This window comes from Notamacropus eugenii, chromosome 3, assembly GCF_028372415.1.
Source record: "Notamacropus eugenii isolate mMacEug1 chromosome 3, mMacEug1.pri_v2, whole genome shotgun sequence".
NCBI lineage: Eukaryota > Metazoa > Chordata > Mammalia > Diprotodontia > Macropodidae > Notamacropus > Notamacropus eugenii.
Window position 1 is genome coordinate 379,778,091 of NC_092874.1, and position 14,374 is coordinate 379,792,464.

Genomic DNA, 14,374 nt, shown 5'->3' on the forward strand with positions numbered 1-14,374 from the left:
GAAGGAACTTTTTAATGTGTTTTTAAGTAGAGCCATATAGCTTAATGACATCCAAGTACATCAAGTGATTAATAAAATGTTTAACTATCACTCTCACTTTGACTTGGAAACATACTCAGTTCTATTTAAAAAAGTAGATAATGAGCTTAAGGCTAGGCAGAATTGTAAAAGGCTTAAACTGTCTCCTTGAAAGATGACACATGTTCTATCCATTATTCTTGACATTGTTGTGTTGTTGGTATATATTAAGTAGAAAATAGTTTTCCACATGGACAACAAATGCTTTATCATTCTCACTGTACTTGGATCTATCTTAATATTTGTAATCTATGAAAAAGCCATGAGTATGGAATTAAGCCAAAGGCTCATCTTGTTATCTTCCTTTTATATTCAGTACTTTTAGATAATTAACATTATTATTACCATTACCAATTAATTATGATTACATTTTTATTACAATTAATATTGTAATATTACAATTATAATATTATTATATTGTAATATCGTAAATATTACTATGAATAATTACCAGTTACAATTACCATTTGTGTACTAAGGCACACAAATATCCCAATCTAGGCAATAAAAATAATAGCTCATATTTATATATTACTTTCAAGTTTGTAAAGTACTTCACATGCACTATTTTGAGGTAGTTGTTATCATTATCCCCATTTTACAGGTGAGGAAAGACAGAAGCCTGAGAACTTGTCAAGTCCAGTCAACAAACATTTTTTTAAGTTTCCATTAGCTGCCAGGCACTGTAGTAAGTAGCAAGGATACAAAGAAAGGTAAAAGAATTTGCTGTCTCCAAGGAGCTCACAATCTAATGAAGGAGACAGTATGCAAACTGAACTGTATGAATAAATAAAATATGTATGGGATAAAATGGAGATAATCAACCAAGGGAATATACCAGAATTAAGGTTGGGGGAGGATCAGGAAAGGTTTTCTGTAAAAGGTAGGATTCTATCTGGGACTTGAAGAAATCCAGGGAAACAGAGAGGTGGAGATTAGGAGGGAGAGTGTTCCAGGCAAGGGAGACATCCAGTGAAAATGCCTGGAGTGGGGAAATGGGAGTGAAGGTCTGAGTATGAGTTGGGGAGGAAGGTGTAAGAAAGTAAAAAGGTAGGGGTTAGTTTTTACTTTTAGGAAGGACTTTGAACGCCAAAGAGAGGATTTTATATTTGATCCTGAAGGTGAGAGGGAGCCATTGAAGTTTATTGACTAGGTGAGAGACATGGTCAGACTTGTGCTTTAGGTAGATCAGTTAGACGCCTGAGGGAAAAATGGACTGGAGTGGGGAGAGATTTGAGACTGGTAGACCCCTTCCCTTCCTCAACCCCCTCTAGCTGTGGGACCCTCTCCACCCCCCCCCCCCCCACACACACACACTCACACACATACACACACTCACACACACACGCAGAGGAACATTGCAATAGTTCAGGTGTGAGGTGAGGTAATGAGGGTCTGAATGCACTAAGGTGGTGGCAGCCAACTTGCTCTGGCTCACAAAGTGAGAAATAAGGCCTGAGTTGTGGGATGGTTTACCCCAGAGTCACCTCTCTAGACCCAAATTTGGATAAGTAAGACCACCATTATGCCTTCTTTTTCTCCTTATGAATCAGTGGAAAAACCGCTGAACTTGAGTCTGCTTCCCACTTCCTCCCTAGGTAACCTTGAGGAAATCATTTAACCTCTCTGAACCTCAGTTTCCTCAAATGTAAAATGAGGGGGATTGTCTAGATTAGATCAAAGATTCTTAATCTGGGGCTGGACTTGTTTTAATATTCTGATAACTACATTTTGGTTAAAAAAAAATTGACCTCCTTTGTAACCCTATGTCGTTTGTTTTGTGCTTATAAAAAAAAATCTTGGGTAAAAGGGTCCACATGGCTTTCCTAGACTGCGAAAGGGATTCACCATACACAAAAAGTCTATCATGATGAAAAATGCTATCCACCTACAGAGAGGAAACTGATGAATTTTGAGTGCAGTGAGGCATTTTTTTCATTTATTTTTCTTGGTTTTTTTCTACATAGTAAATACTGAAATATATTTTGCATGATTTCATTTGTATAATGGGTATCCTATTGATGGCTTTCAATGGGTGCAAGAGGGAAGGGGAGAGAGAATATAGAAGTCAAAATTTTAAAATATTTTTTAAAATGAAAAAACGTAAAAATTTTTAAAAGAATCCCTGGTCTGGAAGATTTCTGGGGTTTGGTCCAGCTCTGGATCCATGATGATGGTGATGTAAACGTTTCCCCAATGCTGGCCCTGGAGTCAGAAAGCTGTGGTTAAGCGGGACCCCTTTGGGGACTTCCTTGGCAGAGATACTGGAGTGATTCCAGCTTGTTTTACGTATGAGGAGACTGAGGCAAACAGAGTTAAGTGACTTGCCCACCATCCCATAGCTGGTAAGCGTCTGAGGCCAGATTTGAATTTCCTGACTCCAGGTCTGGCACTCTATCCATTGCCCCACCTATCTGCTCAGGAAGACCTGAGTTCAAATCAAGCCTCAGCTACTTACAAATTGTGTGACCCTGGGCAAGTCACTTAAGACTCAGTTTCCTCAACTGTAAAATGTGATTAATAAGAGCAACTTCCTCTTGAGGTTGTAATGAAGATCAAAAAAGTGGGGTAGGGAGAAATCGCTTAGCATCCAGCTAGGCGCTTAATGAAGGCTTGCTTTTTTCATTTCAATAGAATTATAATTAGAAACTCATAAACCCCTGAGCTCTCTTACCCCAGCTTTCCCTTCCCATCATGGCGTCCTGGCCACACACCCTCTTTCTACAGCTTTGACCTGCCTCCCGTGAGCCTCTGCTCTTCCCAGTTTCTTCCTGGCCCTCTTTCCCAGCAGCCCCCGCGCAGCGTCCTAGACTTGTTGGGCTCCAAGGTGGCAAGATGTCGTCCCAACGTGAGTGAGGGAGTTCGGGGCGGGGCGGGGTTCGGGAGGAGGCCCCCGCTGCCGCAGATGTGGGGAGTCAGCCGGCGGAGGGGTGTGGGAGGTCGGGGGGGCCCGCGAGGGGTGGAGGGCCCGACGGCCGCCGCTGTCCTCTGCTCAAGGACTCGGCCGAGGCCTGCAGGGGCCCGGCCCGGAGCCGCCGCAGAAGGCGACCCTGCGGGCCCCGGGGTCCCGGGACGAGGCGGGATGAGCGGACCCGGAGCGGGGGCAGGCCGGGAGGCCTCCGGGAGCCTTGGTCTGTTCGAGGCGGCGCTGGAGTTAGAGGAATGTGGAGAGGGTCGGGAGAAAGGGGGGCCCTGAGGCACGGAGGGAGGCCGGGCCGGCCGGGCCTGGTGCCCCCGAGCTCTGCGAGTCTGAGCGCCCCTGCCCCACTGGCAGGCCGCAGCGCCTAGGGCGTGCTGAAAGGCCCAAGGTCACGTCCTGCCGAGAGACCGGACGCTCCCTCACACTCTGGGCATTCCCACGCCTGGAAATAGGCTCCCTCCTGCTCGCCCCCTTCCGGGTCCCCTGGCTTCAAGGCCCCGCCGGGATCTCGTCTTACGATGAAGCCTTAACCCCCGTGAATGCGTAGCGCCCCCCACCCCACCCCCCGCCCATCAGCCCCAGTTTGTCTTGTGTACATCGTGTTCTCCTGTTAGACTGGGAGCTCCTCGAGAGCGGGCTTTCTTTTGCTTTTCTTCGTGTGCTCAGCCCTTAGCACAGAGAAAGCATTTAATAAATGTTCGATGAGTGACTGATCGAGTGATGGGAAGGCGGCACCAGAGGACTCAAAACTGCCCGTGTGACCTTGAGCTGGGTCAGGTCATCAAGCATGTATTTGTTAAGGGTCTCTTACGTTCCAGGCACTGTGCTAAATACTGGGGAATACAAAGAAAGATTTTTTTAAAGCAGCTGTGAAAAGTAGAAAATATATTCGATGTAAGGGACATGTAGTCATGTCCAAAGACTCTCCCTGTCCCCATTTGGGATTTTCTTGGCATATTCCGGGGTGTTTTGCCATTTTCATCTCCCCGCTCATTTTACAGATAAGGAAATTGAGGCAAACTGGGTGAAATGACTTGCCCCCAGAGTCACACAGCTCTTAATTGTTTGAGGCCTGATTTGAACTCAGAAAAATCAGTCTTTTTGACTTGGGGCCAGATGCTCTATCCACCTGCCTTGGAAGGAAGATAATTTCAAAAGGAAGAAACTGGAAAAGGCTTCTTAGGAAGGTGAGATTTTAGTTGGAACTTGAAGGTAGGAAGCCAAAAGGTTGAAATAATAGGTGGGGGAAGAGAATTCTTGGCATGGGGGACAGCTGGTGAAAATGCAGAGTCTGGAGATGGAGAGTGATGAGCAAGGAGGTTAGAGTGACTGGCTCTTCAAAGGGAGTAAGAAACCTGGAAGGGACGGCCAGGCTTATATTTGATCATGTAGGTAATGAGAAAGTTATTGGAATTCATTGAATAGGGGACCCAGGCACTTAAATTCTCCAGGCCTCAATTTTCTTACATGTAAAAAGAGGGAGATGGAACTAGATGATCTCTCAAGTTCCTTCCAGATCTGTGGTGCTATTTGCTGTGAAGTTTAGGGAAGTTTGGAAGGAGTGGGGCTAGGATGATTTTCTTTCAGCATTTGAAATATGTGACAATAGACTTATTTTTTTTGGCTTCATAGGACAGAGCTAGCATTAATCACTTGCAGTGCAAACAGACATTTGAGCTAGAAAAAATAACTAGCTATTCTCCATGGAGAAGACCAAGGCTAGAAAACCACTTGTCTAGTATATTGTGGAGGGCTTTTTGCTTTAGGTTGGATTAGATTTGTGGGCAACTTAAGCTTCCTTCAACTCTTGAGAATCTATGATTCTGCACTTCATTAGAAAATTATTTCCAGCATGTTTTTATTTGAGACCCTGTGAAAGCATTATACTGGCACACAAGAGAATTCTAATTCTGCTACTCTCTATGTGACTTTGGGCAACTAACAACCCTCTCTAGGCCTCAGTTTGCCCATCTGCAAAATGAGGTTGGACTAGATGATCTCTAAGCTCCATCTCCAGCATTCTGTGTGACAGACTAAAGGATCATAGGTCTTCAGATGGAAGGGACTTCAAAGGTCATTTGCCAGTTTTGTTAGTTTAAAAAAAAAAGCTCCATGGAGGTTTTATTTTTGTATTTGTATCCCAAGCACAGTGACTGTCTCTTGGTAGGCATTTAGTACCAGCTTATTGAACTTAATCACATTGAGCATAGCAAATAGAAATTTCCTAATCAATAGGACATACATACTTTATAAGATTGAGAAACAACTTTTTCTAAGCTTTCTGAGGGCATAAAAGGGAAAACGGGCAGCAGATGATTGTAGGGATCTATGCTGAGAGGCTTTTAACCTTGTCCATCCTCAGTCCCCCAGAATGGCAGGTTGACTTTAATTAGAATAAATAATGTGTACTGGGGATAAGACCTCCAGTAGCTTACATTCTAATGGGAGAAAAACAAATCCATGTATGGGGATGTGCAAGGTAATGATAGAGGGGAAGGCATTAGAATCTGGAGGACTGGGAAAGACCTGCTGCAGAAGGTATTGCTTGAGCTGAACCTCAGTGCTTGGAGACAGCCTGTACGAAGGGACAGAGAAAGGATCCAGAACATCATCTGTGAGGAACAGCAGGCAGACTGGGATGGCTGGACTATAGAGGATGTTGAGGGGAGTAATATGTTAAAAGACTAGAAAGCAAGGAAGGGGACAGAACAGATACTTCATATTTGATAGTAGAAGTAAGTAGGGATACATTGAATTTAGTGGGGGTGGGGGTGACATCATTTTGGTAGATGTGTAAAGGTATTTGAGGCAGCAAGAACAACTAATAAGCCATTGCAGTCGTCCAGGCATGAGATGATGGGGATCTATCCAGGTTGGTGGACATGTGAGAGATGTTAGGAAGTTAGAAATAACAAAATTTATCGACAGATTAGATATGTAGGGTGAATGAAGGGGAGAAGTCGTGGATGACACTTGAGATTGAGAGTCTGGGTTCCTTGAAAGAATGGTAGTGCCCTTGAAAATTAGGAGGTTCAGATGACGGGTTGGTTGAGGAGGAAAAATAATGAGGTTGGTTTTTTTTGGACAGATTGAGTTTGGGATACTCACAGGACAGGATTTCAGTTCAGAATGTCTAATGGTCTGCTCATGATGTGGGCCTGGATCACCAGATAATTTGGATAATATAAAATTGAAGTTTTTGCGAGAACAAAATTAGTATCACTAGAATAAGGCAATCAGTTGATTGGAAAAAACTTTGTATCAAGCATCTCTGAAAAGGGCTGCTCTTCAGAATTTGGCAACAAATTTGAAATTCAGGGTGAACGCTAATGAGAAGTCAAGTTATAAGCTTTGATCACTGGGAGGATTCATTGACAGTAACAGGAAAGTTCAGGGAAAAAAGGTGGGGGTAAGGGGCAGGGCAGGAATGAGTTTTATTTGAGATCCTTTTCCAGATGTCCAGTAGGCAGATGGTGATGTTGTGATGAGAGTTTGGCCTGGATCTGTAGTTCTGGGAGTCACGAATTCATGAGATGTGATGAGATCCCCAAGTAAGAGAGTATAAACAGAAAAGAGAAGAGAACACAGGACTGGGCATGACATGAATGAAGATCCAGCAAAGGATACTAAGCAGACAAATAGAACTAAGAGAAAGTAAGATGAGGAAGACCCAGGGAATAGAGAGTAACCGAGAAGAGAAGGTAGATGATAGTCTCAGACGCTGCAGAGAAAATGAAGAAGGTAGAGGACTGAGCCTTTTGGCCCTTAGATTTGACGATTAAGAAATCATTAATAACTTTGGAGACAGCAGTTTCGATTGAAAGAAGAGGTCAGAAGCCAGACTACAGACAATTTAGAAAAGGAGAGACAAGCGTCAGCTAAGTAACATTTCTTTTTGGGATCATATTTAGTGTCACAAAATTCTAGTACAAACAAAAACTTGGGATAATTGCTTTGGATTTTGTGGTAGCATTTGACCTTTGAGCAGCTCTGCTGCTGTCACGTGATTTCTTTCCCTGTGAACAAACCTGTTCCTATTTCTTTGTATTAAATTCAGATAATATTAGAATTTATTGCCTAGGATTGCATATATGTGGGGATTTCCCCTTTCTTCAGTGTTTTGCTCTCTACTTTGTTCTCATACTATCCTCCCTTTTATTCATACTTGTTAGCGTGTGTCTTCTCTCCCTCTTCCATTAAACTGTATGCTTCATATGGTTAAGGTTCCCATCTTTTTTGTTTCCAGTACCTAACACAGTGCCTCATAATAGGTCCTTAATAAATGTTTGTTGAATTAAATTTAAAAATTTATTATTTTCTTGGCAACATTCCTTTTATCTTACATGATATTGGGGAGAGTGCAAAATATCTTAATAAAAAATTATTAGGACTCTTCATAGTCTATTCAAATGGATAGTGGGCTTAGAATTATTTGGATTTTAAATTGCCAGTCTAGAGTGGGGCTTGGTAGCCTTCCTGCCTGTCCTACCTAAATTCTGCTTTTAAAATAAATGTTGTTTTAAGATTAAATTGTGCACATGCTGCTGCAGATAAGGATTAGCAAAAGTTTCATGATTTTTCTTCTAACTAAAAAATTTTTGTAGTATGTATATACATTGAGCTCTCTGCAAACAAATTAGTTCAAAAGGCTTATTGGTTCATGAAGTACTGAAAAAGGTCAAATACATTAGTAGTTGGTATTAAAGTTAAAATGCACACTCTTCCTCTTAAAAGGTAAAAGTGCTTAAATGCTTCACTTTTGGCAAAAATTCATGTCTTTGGGGTGTAACTGTTGCTAAGAAGTTTTTAAGTAATGGTTTAAAATTGGAACTTTAGACTTCTTATCAAACTTCCAGGTAGCAGTCACTCAGAAACCTTGACAGTGTATGGCAAGGAAAGGCCCTGCATGGGGTTAATATTCTTATGCCTTCATTCGAGAGGCAGCCTGCTGCAGTAGATAGAATACTGGACTTGGAGTTAGGAAGAACTCAGTTTGAATCTGGCCTCTGATACTTGCTAATTGTGAGGCCTTAGGCAAGTCACTTAGCCTTCTCCAAGTTAACTATTTCTAGTCATCCTTATAAGTTATTGTAAGATCAAAAAGACCTGAATATTAAAGTTCACACCACTTTAAAAAATTAGAAGATAATTAGATCAAGTACCTTTCAGACCCAGGGGAGAATTCTCAACCAAGCAAGGGGGAGAGACAATCAAAAAAGGTTAAGTAGATATATTTAATAACATGAAATGGAAAAATTTTGCACAAAATCAATGCAGTAAGGATTAGGGAGAAAACATTGAATCAGATATCTCTGATAAATAATAGGGAAGTTCAGAAAAAAAGGGCAAGAATTGGTGGGGAGGAAGAAAATGAGTTCTATTTGAGATATCTAAGGGACATCCATTTCAAAAGGTTCAATAGGCAGTTGGTGATGTGAGAGTGGAGATGAGGAGGGAAGCTTGGCTTGGATCTATACAACTAGGAATCCTCTGCATAGAGAAGCTAATTGAACCCATGAGAGGTGATAAGGTCCCAAGTGGGACCATAGACAAAAAACTTTGGGGTATACTTGCAGTTAACAGGCATGATATGGATGAAGATCCAGCAAAAAGACTGAGTAGGAGAAGATGGATGAGAGGACCAAGGAAGAGCAATATAAGAATACCCAGAGAACAGGTGTGTCCTGGAGGTGAAAAAAATTATTAATATGTGATGCTACAGAAAAGTTGAGAAGGATGAGGACTGTGAAAAAGCCAAAAAAAAATTCTCTTTAAAAAAAATTCTAATAGTTTTTTATTTAAAAGAAATATTAAAAAATCATTGGTAACTATGGCAAGAGCAGTTTCAGTTGATTTACGAGGTCAGAAATCAGATTGTAGAGGTTTAGAATCAAGTGAAGAGAAAGAAAGTGGATCATGGCACTGAGTGTAGCTGACTTTTCTCAAGAATTTTAACCATGAAGGCAAGGAGAGATAGAGATGATAGGTAGTGGCAGGATCAAGCCTGGGTTTTTTAAGAATATGTGTTTGTCCTTTGTTGATGAAGAAGACTATGCCATCAGAGAAATGATGACATGACTTGCACTTGGCTTTGTTTTGAGTGAGGGAGGGTTGTGCAGGTCACCAGCCTCACTTCTCCTCCAGAGCCATATGAATCCAGTGACCAGATACTCATCAGGATGACTAGAGATGACCCAGGATGAGGCAGTTGGGGTTAAGTGACTTGCCCAAGGTCACACAGCTAGTGAGTGTCAAGTGTCTGAGGTGAGATTTGAACTCAGGTCCTCCTGACTACTGCACTGGTGCTGTATCCACTGCACCACCTAGCTGCTTTTAAGAATGAGAGAGATCTGGGAGCATGTGTTGCCCAGTATATAGGAAGAGATGAAAGATTCTTGAGAATGAAGATGACCGAGGGTAATCGCAGGACAGGATAAAATGAGATCAAGAATGCCTATAATGGGATTTGTCTTGGCAAGGAGGACCACCTCTATGTATCATTTGAGTAAGACATCTGAGTGATGTGAGTTGAAGAGGAGGAAAGAAGACTGAATGGCCACAATTTTTTTTAGTGAGATATGCAGCAGCTGAAAGTATATTAGGAGAGGCTTGTGGGGGGCTAAAAAGTTTGGAATAGCTACTTTGTTAAATGGAATGACCAATTGATTGGGGTATAAAAGTATTGTCTTGCTGAAGTGAGATCCCAGGCAAGATTATATAATTTTGGAGAGGATTCAGTCAGGACCGTTTACTGATTTTCTCCAGCTCTCTTCAACAGCTTGTGACTAGGAACAAAGGCAGCAGACATTACATGTTACTGTCCTGGAGGTTACTGTGGAATTGAGGGAATCTTGAACTCCAAAACCAGCTATTTCACTTCATATAATTTGAGGTTCAAGTTTCAGCAACAAAAGTTAACCATAATAATGGAGAAAAAAAACTAAAGTAGCAGCTTAAACTGAAAGGCATCATTTTATGGAATTTTTAGGTAAATTTCAGAGATAAATCCCCCAGAAGTAATCATAATCTGTCCAAAGTTTTGTTGGGCAGCATGCTGTAGTAGAAAGAGAAGTGGATTTGGAATCAGAGGACTGAGGTGAAAACCCTGGTTTTGTTGCCTGCTCTCTGTAGACAAGTGAGTTTGAGTACGTCATTTCACCTCTGTGAGCCCTTAGTTTCCTCATCTGACAGTGAAGGTGTTGGACTATCTGGTGTCTAAGGTCCCTTCCAGTTCTAAGTCCAAGGATCTAGTATTTTAGTTGGCTTACCTCTCACTAGTGTTAACTTACTGTTGTAGATTAGAATTCAAACTCACAAAGTATAATAGCTAACAGTTTGCAAATCCTTTAAATACATTCTCACTTAAGCGTCACAGTATCCCTTTGATGTAGAAGATACTACAACTGTTAGCCACAATTTATAGATAAGTAAACTGAGACTTAGAGAGTTAGATTTTGTTTAGTATACTCTGTTTAAGAAAGGGGAAGTGTATAATGTTTCCATTTACCATGGTTAATTTTTTTCCAAGCAGTAATTATGTTGCTTGAAGAATTAAACCTCAGCTATGTGGAAAACTGCATTTCCTAAGGGATCCATACAGTTGAGATTTTTATTACAGTTGAAACACATGGGGTTTTTTCTTTCTTTTGGGTGAGATCAAAGAGCTTTACTGAAATTTTCTATCTGTCCTGTCATCTTTCTTTTTCTTTCAACCCAAATTTTTGACTTTATAAATGGCACTTCAATTAAATAATCCTCAGTGAACAAGTTTAAAAAAAAAACTGAAAACCTTCATAAATCAAGGAAAACTCAGAACCCCTTAGCAAAAGTACTCCTGTTAACTTGTTATCTTCTCCCAATTAAAGAAAAATACTGAAGGCGACATGAAGTTTTACCATTTTTATAATAGCAAGTCCCATTTCAAATCAGGGGTCACTGGGTAGGCTGATTAATGTAAAGTTTAATTTAGTTGTCAGTGCATTACCCTTTTAGTTAGTTTTGCCAACTTTGGCATTGTATCACCTCAAGAGTGAGTGCCTCAAAGCCACAGGTTCCCCACTCCTGGACACATAAATTTCTTAATGGAACTTTCCATTTAATTGTTTAATAAAAAGCGCAATTTTTCTATTATGCGCTTGATTCATGTGACAAAATGCTAGAGGACCTTGTAATGCTAAAATGTTTGTTAAACAAGTTTGGGGGTTTTTTAAACTTTTTTTTTTTTTTGTCAGCACCACTTTCAACCCCACTTAGAGAACAGAAACTCTTAGATGTCAAGCTGCAGCAGCTACCAGCCTGGATAATGAAGCGGGATTTTTCCCCTAGTGGAATTGTCAAAGCTTTTCGTAGAGGTTTGTACTTAACATCTTCAGATACACATACCTGAATATACTAGACAGTTTTGGGGGGGAGGAGACACTATGGATTCTTTACATATATGGATCTAAGTAATTAAGAATTTATTTGCACAAATAGCCAAATTAATTATTTGAATATTTTTGCTCAGTTTAATTATAATTAATTTCCTATAAAATTCTAAACGATTTTTTTTCTCTTTTAACAAATTTAAGCTTCAGGCTTTAAAAAAAAATCAAGGCAAATAAAATGTATAGTTATAAACTTTCTAATTAGACAAACTTGCAACTAAGCCTATAGAAAATATATATTTAAAATATTACCATACCCCAGTATACATTACTGAAATTCACTGTGGTTTGAGGTCTCTTGTTTAAAACATCTAAACTCAGAATGTTATGGCAGTCCAACATTCTCATTTTACCGGTAAGGAAACTGAGGCCCATAGGTGGTATCCAGTGCTCTCTCCACTGTTGTTGCTCTGTGGCCTTGGGCAAGTGACTGCTCAACTCTGGACCTTTTTCTCATCCATAAAATTAGAATTGGATTAAATCTCTTTCAACTTTAAATCCCATAATTCTAAGAAGTAGAAGCCTTTTAACCTCAAACCTAGCAATAACCCAGTGGTCTTGTTGGAGTGTTTTGAAGTAACTTTCAAAACTTAAGTCTTAATAGGAAATGGCTTACATTCCTTGCTTAGATGTAAAAAAGTTATATAAGGAGCTATGTGACATAAAGCTCCATTAAAATGTCAGCTATTGTTTATTTACTATTTTTCTCATCGATACTAATACAGATACCTTTCAAGAGTGACTGACCTGAAGCTCCTATTAGTGTTTAATACGGAGTTAAGGAGACTTTAATTGTAGGAAGGAATTATATCCTCTGATAAATACTCCCCTTTGCCTGCCTTTCGTCCTCAGGTTATGATGCATATTTTAATAAGTACATCGATGTGAAAAAAGGCGGGATTGGTGGTGTTTCTATGGTGCTTGCTGCTTATGTCCTGCTCAATTATTGTGCGGCTTATAAGGAGCTTAGTGAGTATACTTTCTGTGGTTCTTTTATTATTCACAGGTGATCTTTGTTAGGTGCCACATTTGTCTTAAACTGAACTTAACATCTGAACGGTTTGTCACTTTGCATCCAGCTCTGCTTTAAATTTCTGTCCTTTAAAAGCTAAAATAACTGGTGTTACAAAATTGAACCAGATTGGACATCAATTTATTTTTCTGCCTTGTATCTATGACTTGATCGAAAATATTTGGCAACTAAAACCCTTGAATGTTCCAACCATTTAAAAAGGCTTCCCCAAAAAAGTATTGTTTTAAATTAACATAAATAGAAAAGGTAATTTTTTTTATTGTAATTCCAGAACATGAACGGAGACGAAAATACCACTGAAAATTCAAGACACTTCAGATGAATCTTATCCCTCAGCTTAGAGAATTACGTAACTTTTCTTGGTGAACGTCATTTGATAGGGCCAAATATCCAACATTAAAGGATGTATTTAAACCTGCATTGTGTTTGACTTTAATGTTCACTGGTGCTTTCATTACCAAAAGACAATGAGACTTTAGGCAGGGAGAGCCCTGGGCTTGGAAAAAGTGGAGTTGCTACCTGTTCCATCTGTTTGGAGTAAAATAATGTTTTGAAGCATCTAAAAATGAAGTACCATATCAGTTACAAAGTTGAAACAAGAAAAAAAAGGAACCAAGAATGGTACCATTTCACCACCTTCATGAAAATCATGATTTAAGCTACAATTTGTGGTAGGTAACTTGACACAATATAGGGAAAGAAATGTAAGAGTTGTGACAGCTGCCAAAATCATTTTCCTAAAGTGCACTTTGATCATGTTGTTGTCCTACTCTGTAAACCCCAATGATTCCCTGTAGCTTCTAGGAACTAAATAGAAACAAACTTCAAAAGCTGTTTTGGCTCAAATCTATCTTTTCAACCTTATATATTTCTCCTTTTCTATACCATACGTTCAGTAGCCTAGCCAAACTGGCCTTGTTTCTTATCACATGTACACAGCACTCGACCACCTGTCTCCACCTTTGCACTAGCTATCCCCCATTTCTAGAATTTACTCTTACTTTACCTTCGATCTTTTAGAATCCCTTGCTTCTTTTAAACCCCTAAGGGAAACCTTACAGACTTTGCAGATCCTGCAACAGCTACTAGTACCTTCCTTCCCCCGAAAAATTTACCTTATATTTATTTTCATGTATGCTTATTTACGTACACCTCTCCCCTGATTGGGACTATTTCATTTTGGTCTTTGTATTCCCAACTACTAGCAGGGACCTGATGTTTGCTGATTAATTGGATTAGGTACGTACTGGAGGCAAAAAAAAAATTGAATGTATGTATCTTCACCCACAAATTCCTGGGATTCTAATTTTTTTCTTGGATACACTAGTCTATGAATACTTTTTTTTTACGTTATTATTAAATGCTGTGTAGAAGAATTAAATGAGTGAGAGAAATCATATAACAAACCGAAACGTAATACAAAAGAAAATGGTCTGCTGCATTCTGCGATTAAATTCCATATTCTTTCTCTGGATGTGGAAGGCATTTTGCTTTAAAAGACCACTGGGAATGTTTTTAAGTCTCTGCATTGCAATGAAGTTTCCAAGTCTACCAGAAAAAAACACTCACACACACTGTGGTCATTGCTGTGCACAAAGTTCTCCTGGATCTGCTCCTTTCACTCAGCATCAAATCATATAAATCTTTCCAGCCATCTCTGAAGTCTTCCTGTTCATTTTTTATAGCACAGTAGTATTCCATTACATTCATATACCATAATTTATTTAGCCATTTCCCCAATTTATGGGTCTCCCCTTGATTTGCAGTTTTTGGCCACCACAAAGACTGCTGCTGTAAATATTTTTGTACATGTGGGACCCTTTCCCATTTTTATGATCTCTTGGGGCTTCAGTCCTAGAAGCAATATTGCTGGGTCAAAGGGTATACATATTTTTGTACCCCTTTCAGCACAGTTCC

The 14,374-nt window shown here is 39.9% G+C and overlaps 1 protein-coding gene across 1 annotated transcript; it reads left to right on the forward strand.

The window, feature by feature from the left end:
- The first annotated feature begins 2,745 nt into the window (after positions 1–2,745).
- On the forward strand, positions 2,746–12,877 carry ATP5MF (ATP synthase membrane subunit f). Its single transcript, XM_072597639.1, has 4 exons — positions 2,746–2,926; positions 11,230–11,349; positions 12,277–12,393; positions 12,729–12,877. Exons 1-4 carry the CDS (start codon positions 2,914–2,916, stop codon positions 12,755–12,757), a joined length of 279 nt encoding a protein of 92 aa, XP_072453740.1. The 5' UTR covers positions 2,746–2,913; the 3' UTR covers positions 12,758–12,877.
- Positions 12,878–14,374: the final 1,497 nt, after the last annotated feature.